Genomic DNA, 27,116 nt, shown 5'->3' on the forward strand with positions numbered 1-27,116 from the left:
CCATTGGATCTTTATTACAAAATTATGCCCACACAACTTAGCATTTCTCCTGACCCCAAGCTCTCTTTCTTGACATACCTCCCATCAACCCTCTTCCACATGCATGCTCACCATAAACACGAGTGAGATAGAACTTGACAATTCTTAAACATATCATGCCTTATCCTGGCAAAACTCTACTCTTTCTTTAAGAACCAGCCCAATTATCCCTGACCTTTTGAAGTTCCCCACCCTCTGTGCTCCCACAGCACAGAGCCCTTACTTATATTTAGCTCATATGGAGGTAGGTAATCTTTGATGTACATGCCTGTCACCTCCCTGTGCTGTGAGTTCATATTCTTCTTTTTATCCCTGACACCTAACGTGGGCCTTGACACACAGTCGGATACTCGGTGAAGGTTTGTGGAATGGCTGGACAAAATCACATGCTGTCGGAATCTGAAGGGTGTCTGGTGAGTTCATTCGGCCCTCCCTAATGAGGTCCAAGTCATGCGCTTGAATCACCTACACCCTGCTCATATTGCTCACTCTCATGGCCAAATCTACGTTCATAAGCCTACCTTTTCATCTAAAAAAATATGTGGGCTGTTTTTTTGCTGAGAGGTGTAAGAGACCTTGGTGGATCGGCACAAACTCAAGTGCAGATTGTGATAATGAGAATAGCTGAATGATTCATAAATGACTATTAAGCAAATGCCATGTGCCGGCACTGTGCTTCTGTCGTGGGGAATGCGCATGAACTACCTCATCGTGTGCTGGCCCTTGTCAATATGGAACTGGTAAGTGTAGATGGCTTCACCAAAGATTTTACTTTCTTGGGGGTCTGAAGACCCTGACTGTGTTTGTAGGGGTTCCGTTCATTTCCACTTCCAGTCTCTATCAGGAAGTCTGACTTCAATAGAGAAACTTAGTGAAAACTATAAAGGGGATTTTGATTACTCTAGAAATTCTAAGATAGTTAAATAGAAGTATTCAGGACCTATGGATACTACACCAAGACAGCAAGTTAATATAAAGGGGAAATTCCATAAAGAAGCTTTTAAGAGCATTCTGTACTATTTAGTACAGAAACTAAAAAATTCTTATTTCTACTGAGTTAGTAGGATTTATTCAGGATACATAGACCTGTCCTTGAGATGCACTCTTATTTTTTCCTTATTAGTCCATTTTATTAAGTAAACCATACATTACCCTATATAATAAAAGGCTAATATGCAAATTGTCCCCTCGACCAGGAGTTTGACCAGGGGCCAGAGCTGGCCTGCCAACCACCCAAAGCCCCTCCCCCCAGCTGGCTCCGCCCCCAATCGACCCCCCCCCCCCCGCCCAACCCCAATCTTGGGTGGCCAGGAATTCGTGCACTGGGCCTCTAGTTAATAACAATAATATAAATTTAATTCAATTCTACATGATTAAAGTTAACAGAAATTAACTTTAAATCCAGTATGGCAGTATCATAATAAATATTTAATAAAGTATTGGTTCATGTTCTAGCAGTCAATTGTGTCTACTGCTATAATTTCTAAGCTTTAATTATATAAATAGAAATACAACTCTGAAAGGAGACCCATAGATAAGTGTCAGATACTACTGCCTTCCTGTTCACCCACTAAACTCTTCATTTCCAAAATGAACATTGGAATATTAATATTAATGCATGATACATATTTTACAGTGGAGCCAAGGAAGCCTTAATGGAAAGATTGTTGGGACCAAGAAACTAAGTTTGCTCAGTTGCAAAATGAGAAGATTAAGTTGCATAACAATAATAACAGCACCTTGCAATTGAAAATGCTTCAAGTGTGAAAAGTTCTGTTTTATACATTATCTCATTTGTTTTTCATATCAATACCATGTGGTTCTCATTTTACATTTGATGAAATTGAAATTTAGCTAAAGTAATCTGCCCAAGGTCATGCTACTAAAAGCTATTATATTTATAAATATTTACAACTATATTTACAGCTAAATGCTATAAATCTGTATTTCAAATGCAAATCTAGATCTAATATGCCCCCTCTACCTACAAGATTCTCTGAGCAAAGGTGCAGACTTTTTAGAGAATTTATAAATAGCCCAAATTCTAAAAACAATATCCTTTTCCTGTGAGAAGATATGTCTGGGTCAAAAGCTGAAACCATGTAAGGTTTTGCTTTTTGAGCACTAACTGTGAACTATGTACAATTTATAACAAAATGAAAAAAAAAAATATATATATATATATATATATATTTAAAGCGTACTTACAGATTTTCTCCTACAATTGATGTGCATTTAAATGCAGCTCATAAGAAGCCCTGTAATTAATCCAAGAATTGCTCACCAAGTACTTTCTCACTCTGTATGGTCTAGTGGTTCAGTTTTGTTAAACAATGTCATTGTTTTGCATTCTGTAAACCTGCTCTGGTTCTATAACTTGTGGTTCTGGGAGAAACTTCTGTCAATAAACAAGAAATATAAAAGGGGGAAAAAAGAAAACACATTTTCAATTCAAAGCCAATAACCGCCATTCTGGGCCTGGTTAATTTTGAGGTGAAGCTCTAAATGGCTGGTATCGATAAGAAGCTAATTGTCTTCTTGCTGATTTTCTCTTGTGATGATCACCTGTAAAGTGCCTTGTGTCCCTTCTGTTAAGAATATGCGCTCCAAGATGATAAATGTTTGATGTCATTTCAAACCAAGAGGACTACCTGGAAAATATTTAAAAATCCAAATAAGTACTGCACTGAAAAGTTCAGCGAGAGTCCACCGTCGGTGAAGCATTGTTTGGCAGAGAGTGGGAAGCAGCAGCAGGAAGCTGGGGGTATATTGAGGCTCCTGATATTTTGTGGGTAATGATTTTTGATTCATAGTTTAAATCCGTTTTAATCTGTACCTCTTTGCAATTACACACTCGGAAAGTATTTCACCACATAGAGCCAGCGACTCGGAGCACCTTACAGGCTTGCCACATGGCTGCAAAGCCAGGTCCTCCCACAACTACCTCCTTTGAACAAAGAAAGTGGGTCTCTTTAAAGTCGGAAGGGTACTTTTAAGTGGAAAAAGAAATTTACACGATGGTTGACCATTCTCATCTCAGTACAAATAGATCATCAGGTTTCTGATCAAGTACTTGACAGGGGCACATCATGATTCTGGTCAAAGAAGGAAAGGAAAAGAAAAATGCAAAGATGGAAAGCTGCTCAACGCGATGCCCAAAGACTTGGGTTGGGTTTGATTTATTATTCTTTATTGAGCGTTTCTGTGGATGTTGTACATTCTTTTCACATCAAAGACCCTCCAGGTTGCGATTTTATACAGCCATCCTTATTACTACACAAAGGTCCTGGGTCCTCAGATGGGCCACTTCATTTATAAAGCATCCATCAGACAATAGCGAAAAGCCAGCTAGTTAACAAAGAAAAGCATGCATTTTTCTTCTGCTCTCTGTACTAGTTTTTACTTCATTAAAAAGAGAGGGGGACTTGGCCCATTGTGGCTCAGTGGTTGAGCGTAGATATATGAACCACGAGGTCATGGTTTGATTCTGGGTCAGGGCACATGCCAGGAAAAAAAGGCTCAATCCCCAGTAGAGGGTGTACAGGAGGCAGCTGATCAATGATTCTCTCTCGTCATTGATGTTTCTCTCTCTCTTTCCCTCTCCCTCCCTTTCTGAAATTTGTATATCTATCTATCTATCTATCTATCTATCTATCTATCTATCTATCTATCTATCTATCATCTATCTATCTACATTTAGATAGATGATAGATAGATGATAGATAGATAGATGATAGATAGATAGATAGATAGATAGATAGATAGATAGATAGATAGATAGATAGATATAGATAGATATATCATGTGTGTTTTTTTAAGAGAGAGGGGGGAAGGAAAGGTTTTCTACAAAGAGGGGTGAATTGGATTTCAGCAGTACCAGAGAAGAAAACAACTAGGATAGCAAAGTGAATATCAGATGTGGCTTTAGACTTAGAGATGAATTTTAGTCCTGACTCTGGAATCTGCTAGCTTTGAGGCATTGGTTATTTCAATGTATCTGGATTTGCTCATCTGTATAATGAGAGGTGAGCACGGAGATTTCTATGACTGAGGATGCAGAGACTGTGTGCTGCAGGCTGGAGAATGGAGTGTTTGGGAAGGCCAAGGCTGAATTTGAGTGGAAAATAACTAATGCTATTTTTATGGCAAATGTGGGAATGGGTGATTAGTAGGATGGCGCCAATCCTTGCTATTTGTAAGGGTTTTAGCACAAGGAATTATTTATGAATCAACAGAAGCTTAGAAGGAATGCCCTTCAAGGGAAACAGTATTGACAGATGATTCCTGAAATTTTTTTTAGGAAAACTAGCCAAAAGGTTAGCAAGGACTGAGGAGAGAATGAAATGCAAATATTCCTAGGGAACAATTCAGACTAGAACTTCAAGAAAGTCTTATAGAAAAAGGAGCTGCTGGAGGTTACAACCTAGGAGCCTGGAGTGTCACCCAAGCATAGAAAGAGGGAAAACAAACATTCGCCTTGTAGGAGAGGACCTTCTCCTTCTTCCCTTCCAGGTTCTTTGGCTGAAGAGAGGTTAACTGGAGAAACACAAAATTAATTTTGTGTCTACAGTAGCCTACAAAGACAGTCAGGCAATTGAGGCTTACATGCTGTTCTGAGCTCAGGAGAGGGGGTAGGGGTCTGGGGCTTCAAAAGTGAGGAAGACAATTCATAGGACGATGGGAAAACAAATGCCGCAGCTAAGTCTTTCTGATATAAAAAGTTATGCCTGGCAAAGCACTCTCTCTTATCAAAGTTATTTTAGGCAGTGAAGGGACTGGTAGAAAGCTCTCCTTGAGTCTGTGGAGCCTTGATTATTTTCAGCTCAAAATAATGTACATGCCCAAGTGGCACATTTGGGGGCGGCCTGCCCTGAACCCCATCAGCATCTAACAGAGCTAATCCCAAGCCATTCATCTATAGGGAAGCACCATAAATTTATAATTTTTTGGCTTGTTTTATTTATTCCCCCTTCCCATAATATATAGATCAGTCTAGTTTAGCAGTTCTCAACCTGTGGGCAGCGACCCCTTTGGCGGTCAAACGACCCTTTCATAGGGGTCGCCTAAGACCATCCTGCATATCAGATATTTACATTACGATTCATAACAGTAGCAACATTACAGTTATGAAGTAGCAACGAAAATAATTTTATGATTGGGTCACAACATGAGGAACTGTATTTAAAGGGCCAGAAGGTTGAGAACCACTGGTCTAGTTAGATAACAGTAGAGAGAAAAAATGTCCCAAAAACCATTCAAAAGATACACTAATATATAGTTAATTACATTATTATAAAGATATTTCATTTGGACATCTTGTGCCATTTTAAATGGGAGGTTTTTAGAAAAATCATGGGAAATGTTCAAAATATAACTAAGTGAAAAATTATGACACCAAAATTTTATTTATACATACGATACACATATAATAGGGTCCAAATTATGCAATTGTGTATTTTAAAGGCTAAAACAAGTATTTTTTAAAATATATTTTATTGATTTTTTTACAGAGAAGAAGGGAGAGGGATAGAGAGTTAGAAACATCGATGAGAGAGAAACATCAATCAGCTGCCTCCTGCACACTCCCCACTGGGGATGTGCCTGCAACCAAGGTACATGCCCTTGGCTGGAATCGAACTTGGGACCTTTGAGTCCACAGGCCGACACTCTATCCGCTGAGCCAAACCGGGCTAAAACAAGTGTTTTTAATGTTAAATGATGATCTTTAGTGGCAGGCTTATGGGTGATTTCTTCTTTTTCTTTATTTGTCATATTTTCAACAATGAACAAGTATTACTTTAATAAGCATGAAAAACAATTCAAGAAAAATAAATTATCTGAAAGCAATTCATATTAGTTAATTGTATTTAGTGAAAAAGAGTCTATGAAATACAAACTTGCTAATGCAAGCTACTGTTCATTCTGCTAACTTATGATGTTTCACATGAACAAGGGCAGATATCTGTTCAAAATCAAGTTTTGGCCCTGGAGGGTGTGGCTTAATTGATTGAATGTGGTCCTGTGCACCAAACAGTTGCTGGTTCGATTCCCGGTTAGGGCACATGCCCAGGTTTTGGGTTCGGTCCCTGGTCAGGGTGCATATGGAAGGCAACTGATTGAGGTTTCTCTCTCACATCAATCTTTCTCTCTTTCTCTCCCTCTCCCTTACTCTCTCTCTAAAAAAAATCAGTAAAAACATTTTTTTAAATCAAGTTTTGTCAAGGTTATCAGGAAAAGCAAAAGTTCAAGATACACATTTTGAAAAATTTGATTAAAAAATTCTGTATTACTGATTTCTGATAACCTACCTATCAGTAAGTTAGCTTTACCGAAATCCTTTCAGCCTAGTCTCTCTTCTCCTTGCTCTCAGTAATAATAATTAAGATAACCATCACTGATTGAGTGCTTTCATGTGCCAGGTCCTGCTCTGTTTTCCCTTATAATCCCCTCAACAACCTTATGATCCCCTCAACAACCTTAAATTATTCCATTTTTACAGTTGAGGAAACTATGGCATAGATTAATTCACTTGCATGAATTGCTGACAGTTCAACCTCAAGAGTCCCAGTTGTTTACTTGACACAATATTGCTCATGGGTCATACTAGAATAGCTAATATTCATTGAGTGCTTAATATGTGCTAGGCTCTGTGTTGAGCATCTTATATGTATTAGCACACTTACTATTTGCAGCAGTCAAATAAGTGCCATTATTATAACCACTTTACAGAACAGGGGCTTGCGCCTTAGAAAGAATAAGTAACTTACACAGGGCAGGCAGTAAATGGCAGGGCAAGAATTGTGCAACCTGAGTTCCTGTCCTAAAGAAGCATTTCAGGAGGTCATGTGACTCCATCACAATTGTGGAACCACTCAGAGCCATGGTCATGGTCACAGGTACCTGATTATTCTTAAGAATTATATTATTGCCCTAACCAGTTTGGCTCAGTGGGTAGAGCGTCAGCCTGCAGACTGAAAGGTCCCAGATTCGATTCTAGTCAAGGGTATGCACCTGGGTTGTGGGCACATCCCCAGTAGGCGGTGTGCAGGAGGCAGTTGATCGATGTTTCTCTCTCATCGATGTTTCTAACTCTCTATCCCTCTCCTTTCCTCTCTGTAAAAAGTCAATAAAATATATTTTTTTTAAAAAAGAATTATATTATTCGTAGAAATAAATTAACATTGGAATTGCTTAAAAGATTTCCTGGAGAGCCTCTTACAATGACACCTTCAGGATAAACAAACCTGAGACCAACCTGCCTTTCCAACTCTATACCCCACTGGGTAAGTCTCCAGGAAATACTATTTAATAATCTGTAACCATTGTCCTCCATTGTGAAATGCAAAACTAAAATCCAAGCATATTTATAGAGACTATGGTATGAAGACATAAGGATTGATTACTTCATTTAATGTAAAATAGCAATTCAATATTAGACATGGAGTAGAAATGTGAACTATAAAAATCATCATCAATTCACTAGTTATTGATTTCTTTTAGCTATGTTCAAGAAAGTATCTGATAGCCTGTCTTTTAGAATATTTTATATGGATGCATGCAGAGATATTGATTGGCCATTGACTTTTGTGGCTAGGGAGAAAGAGAGGGAAGAAAGGAAAACAGAAATAATATGAATTAAAAAAAAAAAAATAAGAAAGCTGGCTTTGTTTCTTAGTGTTCTATTTTTAAACTGGCCTCTTTTCGGCATATTCTAGCTGCTGTCCTGTAACATTTGAGGAGTGAAATCTTTCCATTGTTTTCCAGAGAAACTCTTCATTTTGAACAATGAGTCTTGACAGAGTTGTTAAGACCAAAGGAGAAATAATCTTTGGAGAGAGTCTAGTGGCAACCCAAAAATGTTTAAAATGTTCAAGATGAAGCAAACATTTGAAAAGGATGGAAAACCAACAGTTTCTTTGAAATTCAGCAGTATCAATTTCAGTTACTTCCAGATTCTTAAAAAGGGTGGTGGCAAATTGGGAATTTATCTGAAGTTCCTACGACTGAACCAAAATGTTTATGTGTTCAGTTTATAGAAAAGAGGCTCGATGCCACAGAGTACTCTTAACATTATCCCTAGCTTTGAGGAATTTGTTAAAACAACTTTTACTGGAGAATTTGAACTTGAGAGAATTTTATATTCCCTCTAAGGAGTACAGTGATGATCTCAGATTATAGATAAATATGTAGTCCTAACAAATTAAGGAATCAGTTTGAAGATGATGAGAATCCTCTATCATTTTGCTAAAAAGTGCCTCTATTATCCATGGAACTTGCACAATACTAATATTATTAAACAATTTTTAAAAAAATCTAGACCAAGATCTATTTTGGTGTATTTCATCATGGTGCCCAATGCTTTATTTTTCACTGAGTTAAACTGTCTCAGCATGCACATTTAGGTAACAAAACCCAAGATTATCACTTTCCCCTAAAAAGTTATAACTGAAATTTATGGACAGCAGAAGAGTGAGGCAGCAGTTAAGTATAAATTTTATAAATCATAAAATTAAGGTTGCTTTTTAATATATCCGTATCATTTCATCTTAATAAACTTTGCTCATGTGACTTTCACATTAGGCATAATGGGATAGAGCCTTGGGTGGTATCAGAATTTCCAGCATATTATTTGTTGGAACAATAATTCTAGGATCTGTGTGATGTCTCTTTCAACTAGCATGTCTTCTAGGACAAGACGATAAGTCATAGGTTTTGAGACTAAAGCTGGCCATTGATTGCTAAAAGGAGGGAGACCAAAAAAGAATTACATTTGTATCTATTTTGCACAGGAAAAAAATGAATTAATTACCATTCGTTTCCAAAGTAAACAGAGGAAATAAAATAGGGCAAGGTTTTATGCCCACCACTCCAGTGCCCTGTGAAACTCCCCTGGTTTCCCTGGAGAACAGCAGGATTTAAGCTGTTCCCGCCTCTTGCCCTGCTTGAAGCAATGATTTCAATTACCACTTGATAATGCAGAGAGATCAGTGCACAGATGATAAGGCCTCCTGGAGAATGGCTTTGGTTTAGTTACTTTAGCAACTCTCCTCTTTGGAGTTTATTTAAATTACAGAATAGTACCATCCAGGCTGGTCAGGCTCTGCTTCCTAGCAGGAGCTCCAGGAAAAGTATGACTCCGGTCCCCTCTGTGTGTCTAGCTGATGTGGTGAGAGGGAGGAAACCTGGCAGAGCTGGGGCAGGAAAGCTGAACAGTAGTTTCATGCCCCTTGCTTCGTTGAGTTTAAGCCTCTATTCTGGATACCCCGTTATATGGGATGTGGTCCAAGCTACGTATGAGAGTGAATTTGAGGGTATGGCCTGTCACTCCATCACATATTTCCTGTCCCCACCTCCACCATCTGCCAACTGCCCCTTTGGTTACTGGATGAACAGGCAAGTAAGGACTACAAAGTAAACCACTCCTTTTCAATGAATAATAACTGTTTCTAACATTTTATAGTTATAATCCTTTGCAAAATTATTTTGCATGCATTATATCATATGATCTTTGAAACCATCCGTGAAGTTTTATTTTTCACACTTGATGAATGATGACACCCATTATTTGATCATCACAACACTGTGAACATCCAAATCACTGTGAAATGAGTTTGATTCTGCCCATTGAATAGACAGTAACGTCGATGTTTAGGAAGATGCCAGAACTGGCCAGAACACCTTAGCTAGACAGTGGCAGAGCCAAGTTAGGAGCTCAAGACACCTGAGTCCCAGTTTGACATTTCAACAAAGGAAACAACAGATTCAAGTCATGATTCATTTCCTTTTCCATGACCATCGAGCACAGAACCTAGAACAAATTCCCAGACAAATCCATGCCCAAAGTCTCTCACCAATCATCTAAAAATGGTGTGAAATATTGTTAGAAATAATATGAAGAGCAGCCCATCTTATCCTATTTGGAATGTTAATTGGACAGGGGAGTCGATTTGGGTCACTATGGAAACTGACTAGAATACATGCAAGGCTTTTCGCTGACTGCCCCTTTGTTTCCCTAACTCCAAACCACCAAGCGACTCACCAAATCAGTTTGTGAAGAGAATAAGAAGCTTTAAATGGTCCAGAAATTTAAACCAAGTGACGCAAAGCAACCTATAGCAAGCATATCTTTCCTTGGAGGTGGTGACAAATCAATGCCAACCAGGGTGCTGGGTAATGCCCACCGTGGAGAGAGCAGTTGATGCAAGGGCAGCAGGCATAGCCTACAATTATAGCCCTTTCCTTTCCTTTTAAAATAAATTCTGTGAAGGAAATTCTGCTTCTGGCATTGTCATAAGATTTGGGGAAAAGAAACCAGCCAAGGAAGCCAGGCCTGAGGTAACAGCCCTCAGAAGTGCTTAGCTTGTCAAAGCATATCCATGGCCTTGGACCCTGGAAGGGGCAGGGAGCATTCTGAGGGAATCTGAGGGGAGGGCTGGATTGAGCTGCAGTAGAGCTGACAGACACAGCAATGGCACTTAGCTTTGATGTCCTTGTTTTTTTTACTGTCTCCTGGCATGCGACACCCTGATTTCTGTCTGACAGGACCAGCAAAATTTGAAACTCCTTATTGAAAACCCTGAATAGTCTCACAACCTTTTCTTACCCAAAGAGACTGCCTTTTAAAAAAACTAGGATTTATGCTGAAACTTGTTCTTTATTTTTAAGTACTAGCTTTATTCAGATACTAGAGGCCCGGTGCACGAAATTTGGTAAGGTCTCTAGGCCTGGCCAGAGATTAGGGCCAATTTGCAACCTGAGTTCCTGTCCTAAAGAAGCATTTCAGGAGGTCATGTGACTCCATCACAATTGTGGAACCACTCAGAGCCATGGTCATGGTCACAGGTACCTGATTATTCTTAAGAATAATCAGGGGCCTTACAGCTGCCAGCCAGGGCCTTCCTTCTCCTGGCTTCTGGATGCTGGCCGGGGCCTTCCTTCATTCTTCATCGCCCCCTGTGTTCCACGCCACCCACTGGTGGTCAGCACACATCATAGCAAGCGATCAAACTCCCAGTCAGTCGAACTCCTGAGGGGACAATTTGCATATTAGCCTTTTATTATGCTGTATAATAAAAGGCTAATATGCAAATTGACCGAACAGTGGAACGACCAGTCACTATGACATGCACTGACCACCAGGGGGAATCTGTTAAACACAGGAGCTGGCCCCAGCCTGCAGGCCCCAGACCAGCCAAGGCGGGTGCCAGTGGGGGCCCCCGATCACCCTGCTGGTCACCCTGCAAAGGGAGGCGACCGTGGCAGCAGTGAGGGGTGGGGTCGGCTGGCGAGCAGGCCGACACCACCCTCCAATCGTCCCACTGGTCTCCTCACAGATCAGCCTTGATCACCAGCCAGACCTAGGGACCCTACCCATGCAAAAATTTCATGCATCGGATAATTAACATACCATAGAATTCACCCGAAAATATGCAACCCAGTGGGGTTTTAGTGTATTCTCAGAATTGTGCAACCATCTCTACAATCAACTTTAGAATATTTTTAACACCCCAAAATGAAATCCCATTTCCCATTAGCAGTCAACCCTATTAATTCCCCAACCCTCAGCCCTAGGCAACCATTGAGCTACTTTCTGTCTCTATGGATTTGCCTATTCTGGACTTATCATTTAAATGGAATCAGACAATATGTGAAATTTTGTGTCTGGCTTCTTTAACTTACCATTCTGTTTTCAAGGTTCATCATGTTATAGTGTCAGGAGGAAAAATAATTTTCCCTCTACCCTTCAGAGTTCTTGGCTGAGACAATGTGATAAAAATTGAATTAACAAGACCAAAACAAATTAACATGTATACTTCATGTGCATATGGGAGATACTTGAGGAAAAAATGTGTCATTCTCTGAAATGACTTAAATATCTTAACAGAAAAGAGGGATGGGGTATGTGGCCTCTTAAGGAAGAGTAAATGGTTTTGGGGAAACATGAATAGGCCCCTAGAACTGTGATCGGCAAACTGCGGCTCGCAAGCCACATGCGGCTCTTTGGCCCCTTGAGTGTGGCTCTTCCTACGCCTCAGGAATACCCTAATTAAGTTAATAACAATGTACCTACCTATATAGTTTAAGTTTAAAAAATTTAGCTCTCAAAAGAAATTTCAATCATTGTACTGTTGATATTTGGCTCTGTTGACTAATGAGTTTGCCACCCACTGCCCTAGAAGAATAGATGAGACATATGACAGTTTGTGACAAAGTTTGCCTGGATCTGGTATGGACTTCTAGTCTCCTCTCCTGTGATAAGAGTTAATCTTCCCTGGCTGATGGAACTCCTGAGAGGGGATTTTATAACAGTGGAGTTCCTTTTGGAGGTTCTGTCTTTAGGCAGATAAGGGGAAGTTCAGAGAAAGCCTCTTCTTGCATCTGCTGTTTTTCAAGTGCCTAAAGCTCAAAATAAATATACTGAGATGGCATAGCCTGGGGTAGCATATTATACTGTCCTTCAGTAGCATCTACCAGAATCTCATTCCTCTTTATTGCTGAATAACATTCTATCATATGAATATATTACATTTTGTTTATCTGTTCATCAGTTGATGGACATTTAGGTTGTTTTCCCTTTTGGCTGTTATGAATAATGCTGCTATGAACATTCATGTACAAGAGTTTGTGTGAACATACGTTTTTAAATCTCTTGGGTATATGCCTAGAAGTGGAATTGCTGGGTTATATGGTAACTTTATTTTTCAACTTTTGAGAAATTGCTAGACTTTCCCAAAGCTATTGTACCATTTTACATTCCCACCAGCAATTCTTCCACATTCTCTACATCACTTGCTACTATCTGCCTTTTTGACTCTGGCTACCCTAATGGGTGCGGATTGATATCTCATTGTGGATTTGACTTGCATTTCCCTGATGACTAATGATGTTAAGCATCTTTCCATGTCCTTGTTGGCCATATGTTTATCTTCCTTGGAAAAGCATCTGTTCAGACTCTTTGCCAATGTTTTAGCTGATTTATTTGTCTTTTTGAGTCATAGGAGTTTACCTTGAAGCTTTTAACATCAGGTGTACTGGGGATTAAGTTTGAAACTTTCCTTACCTGATGACATCATTCTGTGGTCAGAGAAGTTACCAGATCTTCTTCCTTTGTATGCAGTCAGCCCTGAGTCACTTCTCTCTTGGGTCTGAGTGCAGTGGGAAAAGTTTCCACTTCCCTGGACATGGCCTTTCACTGACATGGCTCAGAGGCTCTCTGAGAGGGGGAAAGTATATGGCATTGCTGTCTTCTGTGGCCATTGAAACCCTTAGTGTTTTCAGTCTCCAAATAGAACCTCACTTGTGTGAAATCCTCTCACCAGAGTTCCTATCACTTTGTTATGAAGGAAATCCCTCTGTATGAATGTGAAGTCTGTTGCCTGAATGCTATAGGTAGTTTTCTCACCTGTTGTCTGCAGAGACCAGTATTTCCTAAGAGGAGAAACAAAAACTTTAAGTGTTCTATATAATCCAAAGAAGAACATCAGTGAAGGACAAACCAGTACTTCTCCCATGTTTCAGCCTAGATTGCTAATTTAGTTCTGACGTCCTCACACTCTACCTATTCTTTATTTAATACATTCTTTTAAACATCAGGCCATATATCCTGGCTCTCCATTAGCCAGTCTCCTGGCTTCATATTACAATCACCTGGAAAACTTTTAAAAACTATATTCATGTTGGGGCCCCACAACCAAAAAGTTTGATTTCACTGATCTGGCATTTACAGATTTCAAAGTGCCACTCGTGATTCTAATATGCAAACGGTTCCAAAACCTAAGCCCAACTATTACCAGCCTCTTAATTCATTTTCTCACTTAAGAACCCACTGCCCTCTCCAGGGAAGCACTTCTCAGACTTTAACAGGCACCGGCATCATCCCGGGATCTGGTTAAACAGGCACAGGCATCATCCCAGGATCTGGTTAAACAGGCACGGGCATCATCCCAGGATCTGGTTAAAATGCAGAACTGATTTGGTGGCTGTGGGGTGGGCCCTGAAATTCTGGACTTCTAACAAGCCACCTGCTCAAAGCCTCAAAGTTGGTGAGCCTAACAGGACCTTTATCTCTTCAAGGATTTAACTCTTTAAGACTGCCATCATGGAATCTAGTGTGTGCTATCCTCCGTTTAAAAATAGAATTGAAAATCTATCGTGGTCCATTCAGGCAGTCTTTGTTAACATAAAGGTAGAACGATAAACCTCCATATTAATTTAAAATAATGATCCAGTTCCTTTAAAGTGGCCATAAAAACACTGCACAGCTGAATGGGTAGGTGACCTGTGGGTCACATAATTGAAAGCTATTGGTCTCTGGAGCCAGCCACAGGCGTCTCACTTTGTAATCTTGGAAATCACTTAATTTCTGAGTCACTGTTGCTTCCATCAATTTCAAGTAGTAGAAGGTATTTCTAGGGGTGTTAGAAAGACGGATGAAATCAGAAATGCAAAGCGCCCATCAGTCCATGGACCTCTGAGTATGCCTAAAGAGAGGCTGAATCTTAAAAATAAAATAAAATTTAAAAGAGCCATTGCAGTCTCTAAATATGTGAATTTTCACTAAAATGTTTTGCATGAGGGTTTAGAAAGATTCTCTTCTGCTTAATCCTCCAACTCGTCTTTTTCTCACTTCTGCCAACATTAAGGTCAATCTTGGGGAAAAGAAACCACCGAAGGACAAATTGAACCAGAAACTGGAAAAAAAATTAAAAGATTGCTGCAACTTTAGCTTAATGAGAGACCACAACATATTTTGAAAAGATTTTTCTTTGTTAGTCAACACAAATAAAACCACCTCTTTCCCTCTCGCCACCTGCCTGAGTCACCACTCGATGGAAGAAATCCTAGATAGAATGTTTTAAGGTGCTTAGGTCTTTTGAGACCCATCAGGTAAAAGAGAGGTTGAGAAGTAGAGTGTAGATATTGGTTTACTATCATCAAAGGAAAGGCACTGCAAAAATAAAAATTAAAAAATGACCTGTATGTTTCCACTAAATAACTTGATCTTTCTTAACCAAATTCTTTTCTACCCCAGAAATGGAACCAAAAAATATTTCCATTAAAATTCTGGCCACAGTGAGAAAGTACTTACTGTATTGTAACTGACTTGCTAGTTTCCAGAAAACATAATTTTTATACTACACACTGTTCACCTTCAGAGATATATTTTAAAAAAAAAAATCAAGTCAGAACTTTTTCTTCCCTTTATCATAGTAATTAGGAAAAAGTATTCTATGTGTTCCTTACCAGGGTGATAAGAGTGCAAGAGTTGTCTTTGGTTGAAGCGCTGTCTTCCTCACTGGTCTAGTCTTGTTTAGATTAACCTTTCAGTTTAAAAAAAATAGCAAACACTATCTGACTGCTTCCCATTGGTTCACAGAACAAATGAAAAGACAAGATGAATCTGTGTTCTCAGGGAGGGCTCCTATGACAGTGCAAAAGCCCTGTGCAGATGGGATTGGTGTGGCAACGCAGGCACATTAAGGTCCCTGCAGACCTGGCGGGTGCTAATTCCACTGCAGCACTGTGAGGAGCAAAGGGGTGGAACAGAGGCGTGCTTCTGCTCTTTACCAAGACGGTGTAATGGAATCTTCACTAAATCAGCCCCTCTCAGCTAACTTCCCCTGTGACGGAAGAAGGGGTGGCAGTTTCTTTTGTACATTAGGCTTGGAAAGTGAGCAAAAGACATCCCTGTAAAATATATGTGACTTTATTTTACCTTTGCTATCCTTGCTGAGGGAAGAAATAGTTCTGTTCTGAAGCCAAAGGTGGACATTACCTATCCCTTTTGATGTTTGCCTGTCTCGAGGACTAATTCATAAGGACTGGCTTCATCCTGCCTCTTTAAATTGATTGGCATGTCCTTTAATAATCACTTCAATTAATCGCTTTACTGTGCAAGTAGAAAAAAAATCAATATAAAATGTAATGGTTCCTCCTGCCAGGGGCCCTATTGATTGTGTAACTAATGATTTTGAAATGATATGCCATTATGCAAATCCCATCTGTTTTAGGGACCTTTGCCAGGCAGCCACAGAGGAACTGTGTTCTTTTGCTTCATCTTTGATTTTCCAGTGTCACAGTTATCAAATACTGAAATAAATTTTAAGGATTATGACCCTAGTGAATAGTGATGCTGTAATGAGAAATTTTAAGTGCTTATTTTATTATACAAATTGTGTGGGTCCCTATATCTCTCACACTCATCAGCTACTCAGTTTATCCCAAACCAAATAATGTCCATGCCATTAAGGCTGTGTGGCTGTATAAATGCATTGTTTTAAAAACTTTAGTCAGAAATGTTTTGGCCAGTGTTACTGAAAAAAAAAAACAAAACAAAAAAAACAAACACACAACATATTTTCAAAGACAAGTGTATAGGAGCTCTGAGTAAGGTGTAATACATGAAAATTAACATTAATTTTCAGAATCATCAAGGCTTATGGGAAGTTGAGTTTGCATAATATTAGCATTTGCCCCACCTGCCTGTCAGTTACTCACAACCAGAAGACCACAAGGCCAGAAGCACTAAAGCAGTGGTTCTCAACCTGTGGGTCGATGCTGGGAGCCGGTCCATCCTTGCTGTTTCAAAGGACCTGGCATATATGGCATACTGTTCTTAATATGTTTGCTCACCTTCTTGGCACTATGTGTTTTAACCAAGGTCTCTGAGAAAGGTTGTTTCCCCAGGTAGGGATTTTCCCCTGAAGTTAGGGAGGGAATAAAACCTCTTAACTAGTGCCAGGTGGGTAATTAATCACTTTAACTACGAACAATCATGCTTAAGCTACATAATCTTTACTCACTGGAATGGAGATAAGAAACGCCCTAACCTTTGTAATAGAGATTGATAGGATTGAATCAACTGGTATAAATACAGATGTAATAAGACAGCAAGACACAGAACTTAGAATACGGAACCAAGAGAGACAGAACCAGGAGACACAGAACCTCCACAGAACGTTCTCTAGAGACAGAAGAACTTCGCTGGAGAGAACATGGCAAAAGATCCTGGACAGAAACTGGCCTCAGAACCTAGAGACAGAACCTAGCGAGAGAACATGGCAAAAGATCCTGGACTGAACCTGACTACAGAAATGGGCAAGAGAACCTGACTAGAACCTGGTGACTGAACCTGGCTGGAGAACCTGGAGAACCTGGCTGGAGAACCTAGCAAGAGAACATGGACACAGAACCTGGCTGGATATCCTAACCAGAACCTCTCTGGAGATCCAGACCAGAACTTGGCTGGAGATCCTAGCTAGGCTGCTGATCAACTGAACGCTCTCTCCGTGTCATTCCTTCTTCGCCGACTCCGTCCACGCCTTTGGGGACCCCTGGACCTGCTGGGGTTGGACCCCGGCAGGTCGAGACCCCTTTGGCGGTCGAACGACCCTTTCACAGGGGTCGCCTAAGACCATCCTGCATATCAGATATTTACATTACGATTCAAAACAGTAGCAACATTACGGTTATGAAGTAGCAACGAAAATAATTTTATGGTTGGGTCACAACATGAGGAACTGTATTTAAAGGGCCAGGAGGTTGAGAACCACGGCAAAGGATGGGTTACAGGAAGAATTCTTAACGAAATGCCTTGGTATGTCAGTGGGTTGGAAAGTAGGGTAAATGGTATATTCTGTGAAAGTTGAAACTCAGCTTTGGGAGGGATGAGAATAGCTGTAACATCATAATTCCTCACCCCTCACTTTTCAAGACAGCTGTGGAAAGGCTTCAGCTCCATCTTTGGAAAGACAAAGCATGAGCAACTTCCCTTGTGATCTTGGTAGGGAATCTGACTAACCTGAGTAAGAGTTTAATTCTAGGGCATTGGGTGGGGTAAAATAAAGGACTTTATCTTTTCTTTTGCGGTGCTTTTATACATTTATTATTTCCATAAAATCTGATATTGATAATATTATGTTTTGGAAATACAGTAAAGTACCAAGAAGACAAAAATATAACCCATAAGCCTAACACTCAGAGATAAGCTCTGTTAAAATTTTGATGTGATTGATTGATTTGTTCTAAAGGGGTGATTTCCATAGCACAGCCCAGATGGTTCTACAGTTAAGGCATTGACTAAATAAATATATTTTTCTTTTCTTACTATTGTGGCCTGTGTTCTTCTGCTTTTTCTTTTCATGATGAAGATAAACTTGCTAGTAGTGAGTGCTCTGTTTTGCTTGAAATAACTCTGTGGCCCTGGCCAGGGGAGCTGCGCCTTGGGTGACCCTCTCTGATCTTTCAGAACTATCCCATGCTCATTCTCTAAGGAAAAATTCACAGTTCAGAAGTTTCTCAATTGCTGTTTGACTGGAAGTGCAGCTCATTAACCTGCTTTCCTCTTCTTTATGTGCCTTCTCTTCTCTCTCCTCTTGCCCTTGTTCGTCAATTTCTATTCTTCTCTGTTTCAGCAAAACAATATCAGTCAAGGTAATTGATGATGAGGAGTATGAGAAAAACAAGACCTTCTTCCTTGAGATTGGAGAGCCCCGCCTGGTGGAGATGAGTGAGAAGAAAGGTGGGGGAGCTGCTCCAGGGCTGAGCCCAACAGCTTCTGCTGGCCGGTGCCACCCTGGATGCCTGTACTCTTCAGAACATGATTACAACACACATATCCCTCCCCCTATGTAACAGGGCATAGATCTCGGGCCTGCCTGGAGCTCCATTGGCCAGTTTTGACCACTCTGCCTGTTATAAGTTTGAGCTATTAATTTTCAATGCAGTCAATCAAGCTTCCATTTCTGGGAGAGTTGAAGCAGTCGCTTGCTATGCCAAAATGAAGCCAACTTTCTGATTACTCTTCCTAATTCAGGGTACCTCCTGACTGCCCATTGGAGCAGGAAGAATTTGTGAACGTGACAAATTAGCAAAGAAAACAATGGGGGCCAGCTGAGAGCACCCAAGATGCCCTTTTACATACTTCAGGAGGTCCATGTGTTGCCATTTCTCCCTCCATAACATCACCGTTAACATTCGGCCTGGTGAACACCTAGCATGAGCGTGTGACTCCAACCATTTGTTTTGCCTTTGTCTTGTGTTCCCACAGGAAGATCATTACCATTAGAATATTTGACCGTGAGGAATATGAGAAAGAGTGCAAATTCTCCCTTGTGCTTGAGGAGCCAATATGGATAAGAAGAGGAATGAAAGGTGTGAGAGTATACAAAGACGTACCAGCGAGAAATTGTACTCTTCTCTCTCCGTGTCTCCCTACTCTCACACTTAACTTTCTCCTCTTCCTCGGCTTCCAAGTACTATACTTCATTTCCTTTGAAGCTTTAGCAGTTTCATTTTCCTTCCCTAACAAGTGCACCAAGCTCTGCCCCCATTTCCTTCAGGAAATGCCAACTAACCTTGACCGAAACCAGATTTAATCAATGCTGGAAGAGATTTCTGGCACTCAGAAATGATTATATAAATTAGAAAAGCATGATTCATGTGTTTAGTTTTTCACTGTTCAGGGGTCATTTTCAAATGTGGTTCCAACTATTAAATCGCCCCTAAAATGTTAGTGATAAAGACTACTTAATACCTGTTAGCAGTGGCAAATATGTCTAATGGCAACGAATGGGAAATTTCAAAAGAATTAAATAACTCAGTTTCTTCAGAGGACCAGGTTTCAAAAAAATATTTAATAAAATATCTTAAAGAGTAATGGCATCAATATTCTAGTGCTCTTTGGGCATGCTATTTTTATATGATCAAATATGACATTTAAAAGGGACCATACGTATGAAACCATAATCATATAAATTTTCTTTAAGTAGGAAGGAAATGGTCCTTCAGTAAGAATTTAGCCCTTGCTTAAGGCCTACCCAGTCTTATGCTCCAAAACCTTTCTTTCTTTATAGGATTGACAAATTTTAACATGTATAGTAAAGAGAAAAGAGTAAGCAGCCATATCCTCAGAATAATTTTTTTGGTTAATTTGTACTTATACATGTAGTAAATATTTGAATAAAGAAATCAATTAATTTCTTTGTTCTCTTTGACCTTATATCTATTTTATGTGGCCTATATTTGATAAGAAAGGGCAAGAATTTTATATCAGCTTTAAAGAAATGTTTTTCTGAATTATTGAGGACTTCCTATAATTATCGTCTAATAGTGGCTATTTAAAAAGGAGTCCTATTCATTTAATTATATGTATAAATTTAGCATACTGTATATTAATTGCATAGAAACAATTGGTTAGATGGACCACTTTGAAGAAATTTACACTTTTACATGTAAAAAATGAAATATATAGGACTAATTTTTATATAGACCCAACATTTGGGGGAATTGAACTAATCCCACATTTGTAAGAACTTGGTGTCCTCAGAGTCCTTCAGAAAAAAAAAGTTTATGTTCCTGATTTAATCACATTCAAAATGGTAACAGAAGCCTTTGGAATAAGGGGGGGAATAAAACCACTGGGGAGCCATTTTAATTCAGCCTATTTAATATGTTCCATGGACAGCAGGTGGAAGGAAAAGACACTTTAGAAAATTGTGCTGATTTCTTACAAAGATGGGATCAAAAAATGCCTCATTAACATACAGGAAGAAGCACTTACTTCTCAATGAATTCCTCCCTAAAGGGAGAGCATCTCAGATAAAGTTCTTTCCATTGTCATTTCAGTAAAATATGCCCTCATGTAAAAGCAAATTAAAATTCCTTAATAGCACTATCTAGTTTTTCACCCGCCAAGTAGATTCTTATTACTATAAATAAAATTACTGACTTGTTTTAGAAAGTATCTTCTAATGCCACTACCATTAGAAGGAAAACTGGGCCTGAAAAACTAATTGTAACATCCCCATCTACTACTCCGGAAGTCATTTATTTGATACTTTCATCCAGATAGCTTTCAACAAAATGAAGTGCTTCAGTATAGTCTGGGTTTAAAACACATAACCTGAAAGACAAATTGTGTATGCTCCCCCCCCCCCCCCCCACACACACACACACACAACGCCATGCGGTTTTTCCATGGAATTAGGTGTCCACAGAAGCATTCTGGCTTGTCCAATTACAATGTGCAGAAGTCATAGGTAAGGACAGAAAAATAAGCACTAATTCCTGGGATTTGAGTTTTGAGGACTTAAAAACTAAGCATGTGTTGATGGCCAAAATATCATGCAAATAGAACCTACAGAGAGAGAACTTTATTTTGAGCCAAAGTGTCCTTTCAAAAAGGGTGGTCAAAGTGAAATTTCCTAAGATGTTTTATCTATTTTCATTGAATGAAAGGTATAATGCCTGAGATCCTGCATGATTTAAGACTTTCATATGTTGAATTAACTAACTCCCAGAAAATATTTCAGGAAAAGATTCACTCAAATAAAGTTTAGGATTAAATTCATAAAATGTTTCTACTATAGTTGGTAAACTAGATAGATACACTTTGTACAAGCATAGATAGTAGAAATGTTTGACTAAATGTCAAGCAATAATATATAGAATGAAATATATATACATATATATTAGTCAATCACACACATTTGCAGAAATTCGTGTTGGGATTATGTAGAAATATTCCCAATGCCACATTTCTTTGGGATGCACTGATTTTTTATCAGTGGCTCCCTACCACTGTCATCAGATCTGCCTGGATTTCTTTCTGCTGATATTCCTCTTGCTTTCATTATTCATCTGTTCTCTTATTCTGTGTTTGTCTTTGTCTGTTTCCTTCACAGCCCTGTTATTGAATGAGCTTGGTAAGCATTTCATTTCTTGCATTTCCTTTCCATTTTTCGAGGTTAATTTCCATTTCTGTCGGGTGATACAATAGCTTTCTGACTTTTATTTCTATTGATTTACTAGTAAGATTGTTGTTTAGGCCCATTGGCCTTATTTTTGTTAAGGTCAGATTTATATTCCAGTTTTAGTTTAACCTTTTGAAAAATCAGTGATTTCTTATGCATGCACAGAATTAAATGTGTGCACTAAATCCTATAATCTTAAAAGAATGATTAATGATTAAGTCATGAACAAATGTTTTCATATTTTTCTTAATTGTAAATATAATTTGGCCAGTTTTTATCCCATGGATGGGTCATCAAATAGTCTGATATCACCGATATTTGTTATTTAGAGTGTGACTTAAATAAATTGTAACATTTATTTATTTTTTTCTTTTTTAGGTGGCTTCACAATAACAGGTATGAATTTTTAAAGTCTAATGACATCAAATTTTACTTTTTACTGTCTGTTTTCACCATATATTGTATACATTTTTTAAAAATCATTTGTCATTTTTACTTTCTTTTAATGAAGGAAAATGCCTGTATGGTAAGATAATTTTTTAATGTTCCTCATTTTCTTCAAATATCCTTAAAAACCAAACCAAAGCCTCATCTTATATAACCTGTATATTAACACTTAGCTGTCGCACATGGTGTGTTCTTGCTGATTTTAGACATTCAACGTTTTACACACTAACAACATGTGTGTTGTATTCATTTACACGCAAATTTAAAATATTCTATAATTGTTCACATTTTGACACTGGTCAGTTTACAAATGTTCACATAGCCCTGGTGATGTGCAATGTCCCCAGCTAGATATTCCAAAATGTACCAGAGTAACTAAGACAAGAAAACATAGGGGTTGACATCTAAGACTTCTCCATGGCCCAAGCTCAGGATACTAATAGTAGCTAATACTCTGTTGGGAGAAGACCCATCCCATCATCCCACCACACCAATATGGACAAACCCTTCTTTGAGGACTTAATTTTTAGCATTATTAACACTTGTAAATTAATGAGTAATATTTCTACCACGTAAAGTGCATTACAAAATGCTCTACAAAAACTGAAAATGCCAGTCAAAACGTATAAAACCCTTAAATTCAGACTGGTACCCAGCCTGTGTGGACCGTGTTGGTTAGCACAATTCTAAAGCTATTTTCTTGTATATGGAAGAAAGGTATTTCCTTACAGCATCATCTCTTTTGATCCTTAATATTTCCTCATCCTTTCAAAATCGTCTACGCAGATTTAGAGGGAGATAAATATCAAATGTCTAATATACTGTGTAGGTGTTAGTATTCTAATTCTTTTTCCTGAAATCAGATAGCTAAAAAAAAAAAAAATTAAGAATATATTGCCAAATATTCTAATGTTGAAAATGCTGTCGTGAGAGTCAGGGTTAACTTCAACCACTGTAAGTATAAACTCATGATTCAGTAGCTCCAACATGATTCTGTCCAAAGTGGAACTTTCTGAATATGAGCAATTTCACATGGACTCTTACTCTCCTCTGCCTCTCTCCAGACAAAATATTTAATGACAAGATGACTCATAGACTCTCAGAGACATAGAAATTGAAAAGGATAAAAATGTTAAACAAGACAAGTCCTGGTAGAGGATTTGTTAAATCTGACTCATCTGAAGTTCTCCCAGGTGAAGTCTCCCAGTTCTGCACAGCCATACATGCTGTTTTCAAATCCAAGTTCAGGAATTTTCATTTCTTTTTTAAATTTTTGTCTTCTTTTCCTCGTCCACCATTTTAACTCCTTGAAGCGTTCTTGGAAATATTCTGTTTCTGTCACCCAATATGTTAATTATCCTGGTGAGATTTGAGGAAGGTAGAATTTGGGCAAGTTGAGCTTCATGGCTTCTTTGAAGTAATTTTTTTTAAGTCAGCCATTGTAGAAATACTATAGTACCAAGCAGCACCTTCAGCCCTATGTGGCCAGCTAATGAGACCTGAACTAAAAGTCTCTGGCTGTAGAACGAATGCCTTATTAAAATGCATTGAGGGTTTGGATATCTATTTCCTTTAACATTGAATGTGTCAGGATTTGGCTTTGAGGGTCTTCCTTCCGTATCACTTGAAACATCTTCTCTTTTAGTATCTAGATAATTGGATCCCAGTTTCTTTTCTCGGAAACTATTCCTATAAAGCTCTGGAGTATCTGTGCAGTTATGTCCAACATCTGCTGCCTTGGACACATCTTGCATCCAAGAGAGCAGAATCACTTCTTCTGAAGGTTTCTGCCATTTCATGTACTTCAAGTTCTTTCTTGTTTCTGAAACTTTCATCTGACATAGCAGTTTTTGTGTTGACACCACCTCTTCCCAAGACTTGAAATTGATGCTGTTATAATAAGAGAGAGTTCCAGAACTTTGTGGGAATCTCTACATGGGCCTCTCCCTTTACATGACCCTTCTCCTCCAGAGCTAGGCTGGAATGCCTGGGATCCACTCTACAGATGCTTCTGGGGAACATTCTGAGACTTTGGTCTCCACAGTGTAAAGCATCTTTAAGTTCCAAGGAGGTATTTTGTTTTTTGTTTTTTTTTTCCGATGCAAAAGCAGAGGGTCCTTTATTGAGCTAGCTCGACTCCGTCTCCTGGCCGACGCAGTGACCAGAAGCAGAGTGAAACCGCTGTGAGAGAAACAGGGTTTTAATAGGGGGTGGAGTGAGGGGAGGGGAGCTGACTGTGGGCCCTGCCGATTGGCCAGGCACCAGTCGGGTCTTCTTACACAGGATGTGGTCATCTCTATGGCGCGCACATCCCTTGATTGTCATTGGTTAGTTTAAAGAAATCCCGGGTGTGGCCAGCAGGTATTTGAGGCTTTGAAGGCAAGGCTTTGAGGAATTTGAGGAATTAATCTAGCCTTTGGATTTTTAAAAAGATTTTTTATTGATTTTTAGAAAGAGGAGAGAGAAATATCGATGTAGGAGCTAAACATCGTTTGCCTCCTGCACACCCCCAGTTGGGGATCAAGCCTGCAACCTGGGCATGTGCCCTGACTGGGAATCACACCAGCAACCTTTTGGTGCATGGGACTACACCCAATCAACTGAGCCACACTGGCCAGGGCTAGCCTTTGGATTTTGCCTGCGGCATTTATGTGTCTTATGCAGCTGAGTGTGAAAATCTAAATTTGAAGCAAGATATGTGGAAATTTAAGGAACTGTTTGGTGCACAGCCCAGCACCTATATTTCAGAGATCTCATTAGTTAGTGGTGGCCATTTAAGTTCTGGAGGTACTTTTGGAATTTGTAAATCTTTACCTGTTGCTCCCAGAGCTTGCCTCATTAAAAGGCTCTTGTTTGGACCTATGAGCTCATTCCCCCTTGACCCTCAGACACCTTACATGATAACCCTATTCATTATAGCTCATTAGAGTTTGCAAAGTAATTCTTGTTTATTATATCATTTAATCCTCAACCTATAGAGGAAGATATTATTGTTCTCACTTATAGGAGAGGAAATGAGGATACAAAGATATTGATCAATCTACCCCACATCACCCATTCAGGACTCAGGGCCTGGCCCTCTGACTTAAGTCCAAGGCCATGTAATGAGTGTTCCGATCCCAGCAGTTTTATTTCCTTTCTCCTAACCACTTCATTCCTTCCTGCATCGTCATCCCTTTTCAATTCAAAGCCCAGCTGTTTCATAAATGCCATCAGCATGAATGCTAGTCATATGAAAAACCAGGGGGACCCCAAAAGAGGGTGCACATAATTTGAATCTATTTTTAATAGAATTGAGTATTCTGGCTCAGTTTGGAGAGGAGAGAGTCATGTCTGATTCCTCAGGCAGTGGCGGAGTTCCTTAATTAATTCAAAGTATATAACAGTCAATATACCTCTTTTAAAAGCTAGTCTTCCAATCACATTATGCTCATCATGTAATAGACTAAGTTAGGCACATGGAAGGAAGCCAAACTATGAAAATTCTGACAGTTAAACGCTTTAATCACTCCAGCACATAGGTTAGAATAACAAACCCCCTTCAAGCTCAGTTTTATTTTAAAATTGAAAAAAACAAGTCCCATAGAAGATAAGTGCCTTGTTCAAGTTTAGACAGCAAGCATATAACAGAGTTGAAACCAAGTCCTCAATCTCATGATTCCCAGGTCAGGTCTGGGTAGCTCTTACTAGAAGCCAATAGCAGGTAGATGTGGTGGTCAACTGAACCGGGAGTTTGATGAAAACCCTAGGCCTAGGTAATCCAAACAGTTGCTATGACCATGGTGTACCCTGCAATGACAACATTCTCCCATTCACAGTCCCCAGGAAATATGTAACATGTTCCCAGATGTTATGTTATTTGACCCTCAAACAAACTTGTGCTGTAGACATCGCAGGTAACTATTGTCCTTGTTCCACATGTGAAAAAACTGGGGAAATGGCCTACTCTCGGCTATGTTGTTGGCACCAATAGGAAAACCAGGCTACCTTTCATCGCACCAAGTGTTTTCCATTGTTTCATGATGACTCTGGAAGCAGAAACTTAGAGGGTGTGAATACTCCATTTCAGAAACCTGCAGGAATCTGGCTGCACCCCCTACTGTGGCATGTGTGGTTCATTCACATGATCTGGTTTGGCTTGTAGAACACTTAACCTATTCAGCTCTCACTTCTGCAACCTCCATAGGCGCGACCTATGAGCACTCAGTCCTCTAACATTGCTTGTGATGTGTGCATCTCAGTGTGATGTTTAGCTTACTAATTCTACAGAGCTCTACTAGCAAACCTGTGCAATGCATCCTGCTGACTTTCTGCCTGTCCTTTTGCTAGGCCAACCTGTCTTCAGGAAAGTTCATGCTAGAGAACATCCGATTCCCTCTACTGTAATCACCATTACAGGTACTCGTTTCATCATGATCCTAGAAAACAAGTGTGATGAATTTGAAGTGAACTGTCTTCAGATGTTCTTCAGGTCTTTAGACATTAGCGTGACCCAGTTTAGCCCCTGTCCCCTCTAAAACATTGCTAAATAATGCAGTAGCTCTCTGTAGCTGGGGTTGATGGCAGATTAGCAGCAACAACACACGACCCCATTGGCACCGGACAGGAGGTGTGCATGGTAGAGGGATTAGCATGGACCATCAGAGGGGATTGATCCCAATGGCCTCTCCCTCTCAAGTTTCAATATATCCCATGTTGCTTGCAAAGCTTGCTACTCAAGCATGGGTCTTTCATTCCAAGTATACTGAAGTCTCTTTGAAGGCAAGCTGTATTTCTTCCCAGAGCCTGCCTTTCCTGCCTTCAGCCAACATGATGTGAGTCATATGTGCACAGATGATAGTCCATCTGTGGGGTTTCTCCAGAGGGGAACATTGGCAG

General features: G+C 39.5%; 1 protein-coding gene across 7 annotated transcripts in view; it reads left to right on the forward strand.

The window, feature by feature from the left end:
• The window catches only part of SLC8A1 (solute carrier family 8 member A1), a 351,818-nt gene that overhangs the window by 258,262 nt on the left and 66,440 nt on the right, over positions 1 to 27,116 (forward strand). For 4 of the 7 annotated variants that reach the window (XM_036334760.1, XM_036334759.1, XM_036334762.1 and 1 more), the window contains 5 exons: positions 18,453 to 18,559; positions 21,723 to 21,743; positions 22,170 to 22,187; positions 22,303 to 22,317; positions 26,568 to 26,636. In XM_036334760.1, coding sequence (XP_036190653.1) covers positions 18,453 to 18,559; positions 21,723 to 21,743; positions 22,170 to 22,187; positions 22,303 to 22,317; positions 26,568 to 26,636 — 230 coding nt within the window. Of the gene's footprint in view, positions 1 to 18,452; positions 18,560 to 19,087; positions 19,192 to 21,722; positions 21,744 to 22,169; positions 22,188 to 22,302; positions 22,318 to 26,567; positions 26,637 to 27,116 lie in introns of all 7 variants that reach the window. The other 3 variants (XM_036334755.1, XM_036334757.1, XM_036334761.1) reach the window with 3 other exon arrangements.

Source organism: Myotis myotis, unplaced genomic scaffold, assembly GCF_014108235.1.
Source record: "Myotis myotis isolate mMyoMyo1 unplaced genomic scaffold, mMyoMyo1.p scaffold_m19_p_14, whole genome shotgun sequence".
In the NCBI taxonomy this organism is placed as follows: Eukaryota; Metazoa; Chordata; class Mammalia; order Chiroptera; family Vespertilionidae; genus Myotis; species Myotis myotis.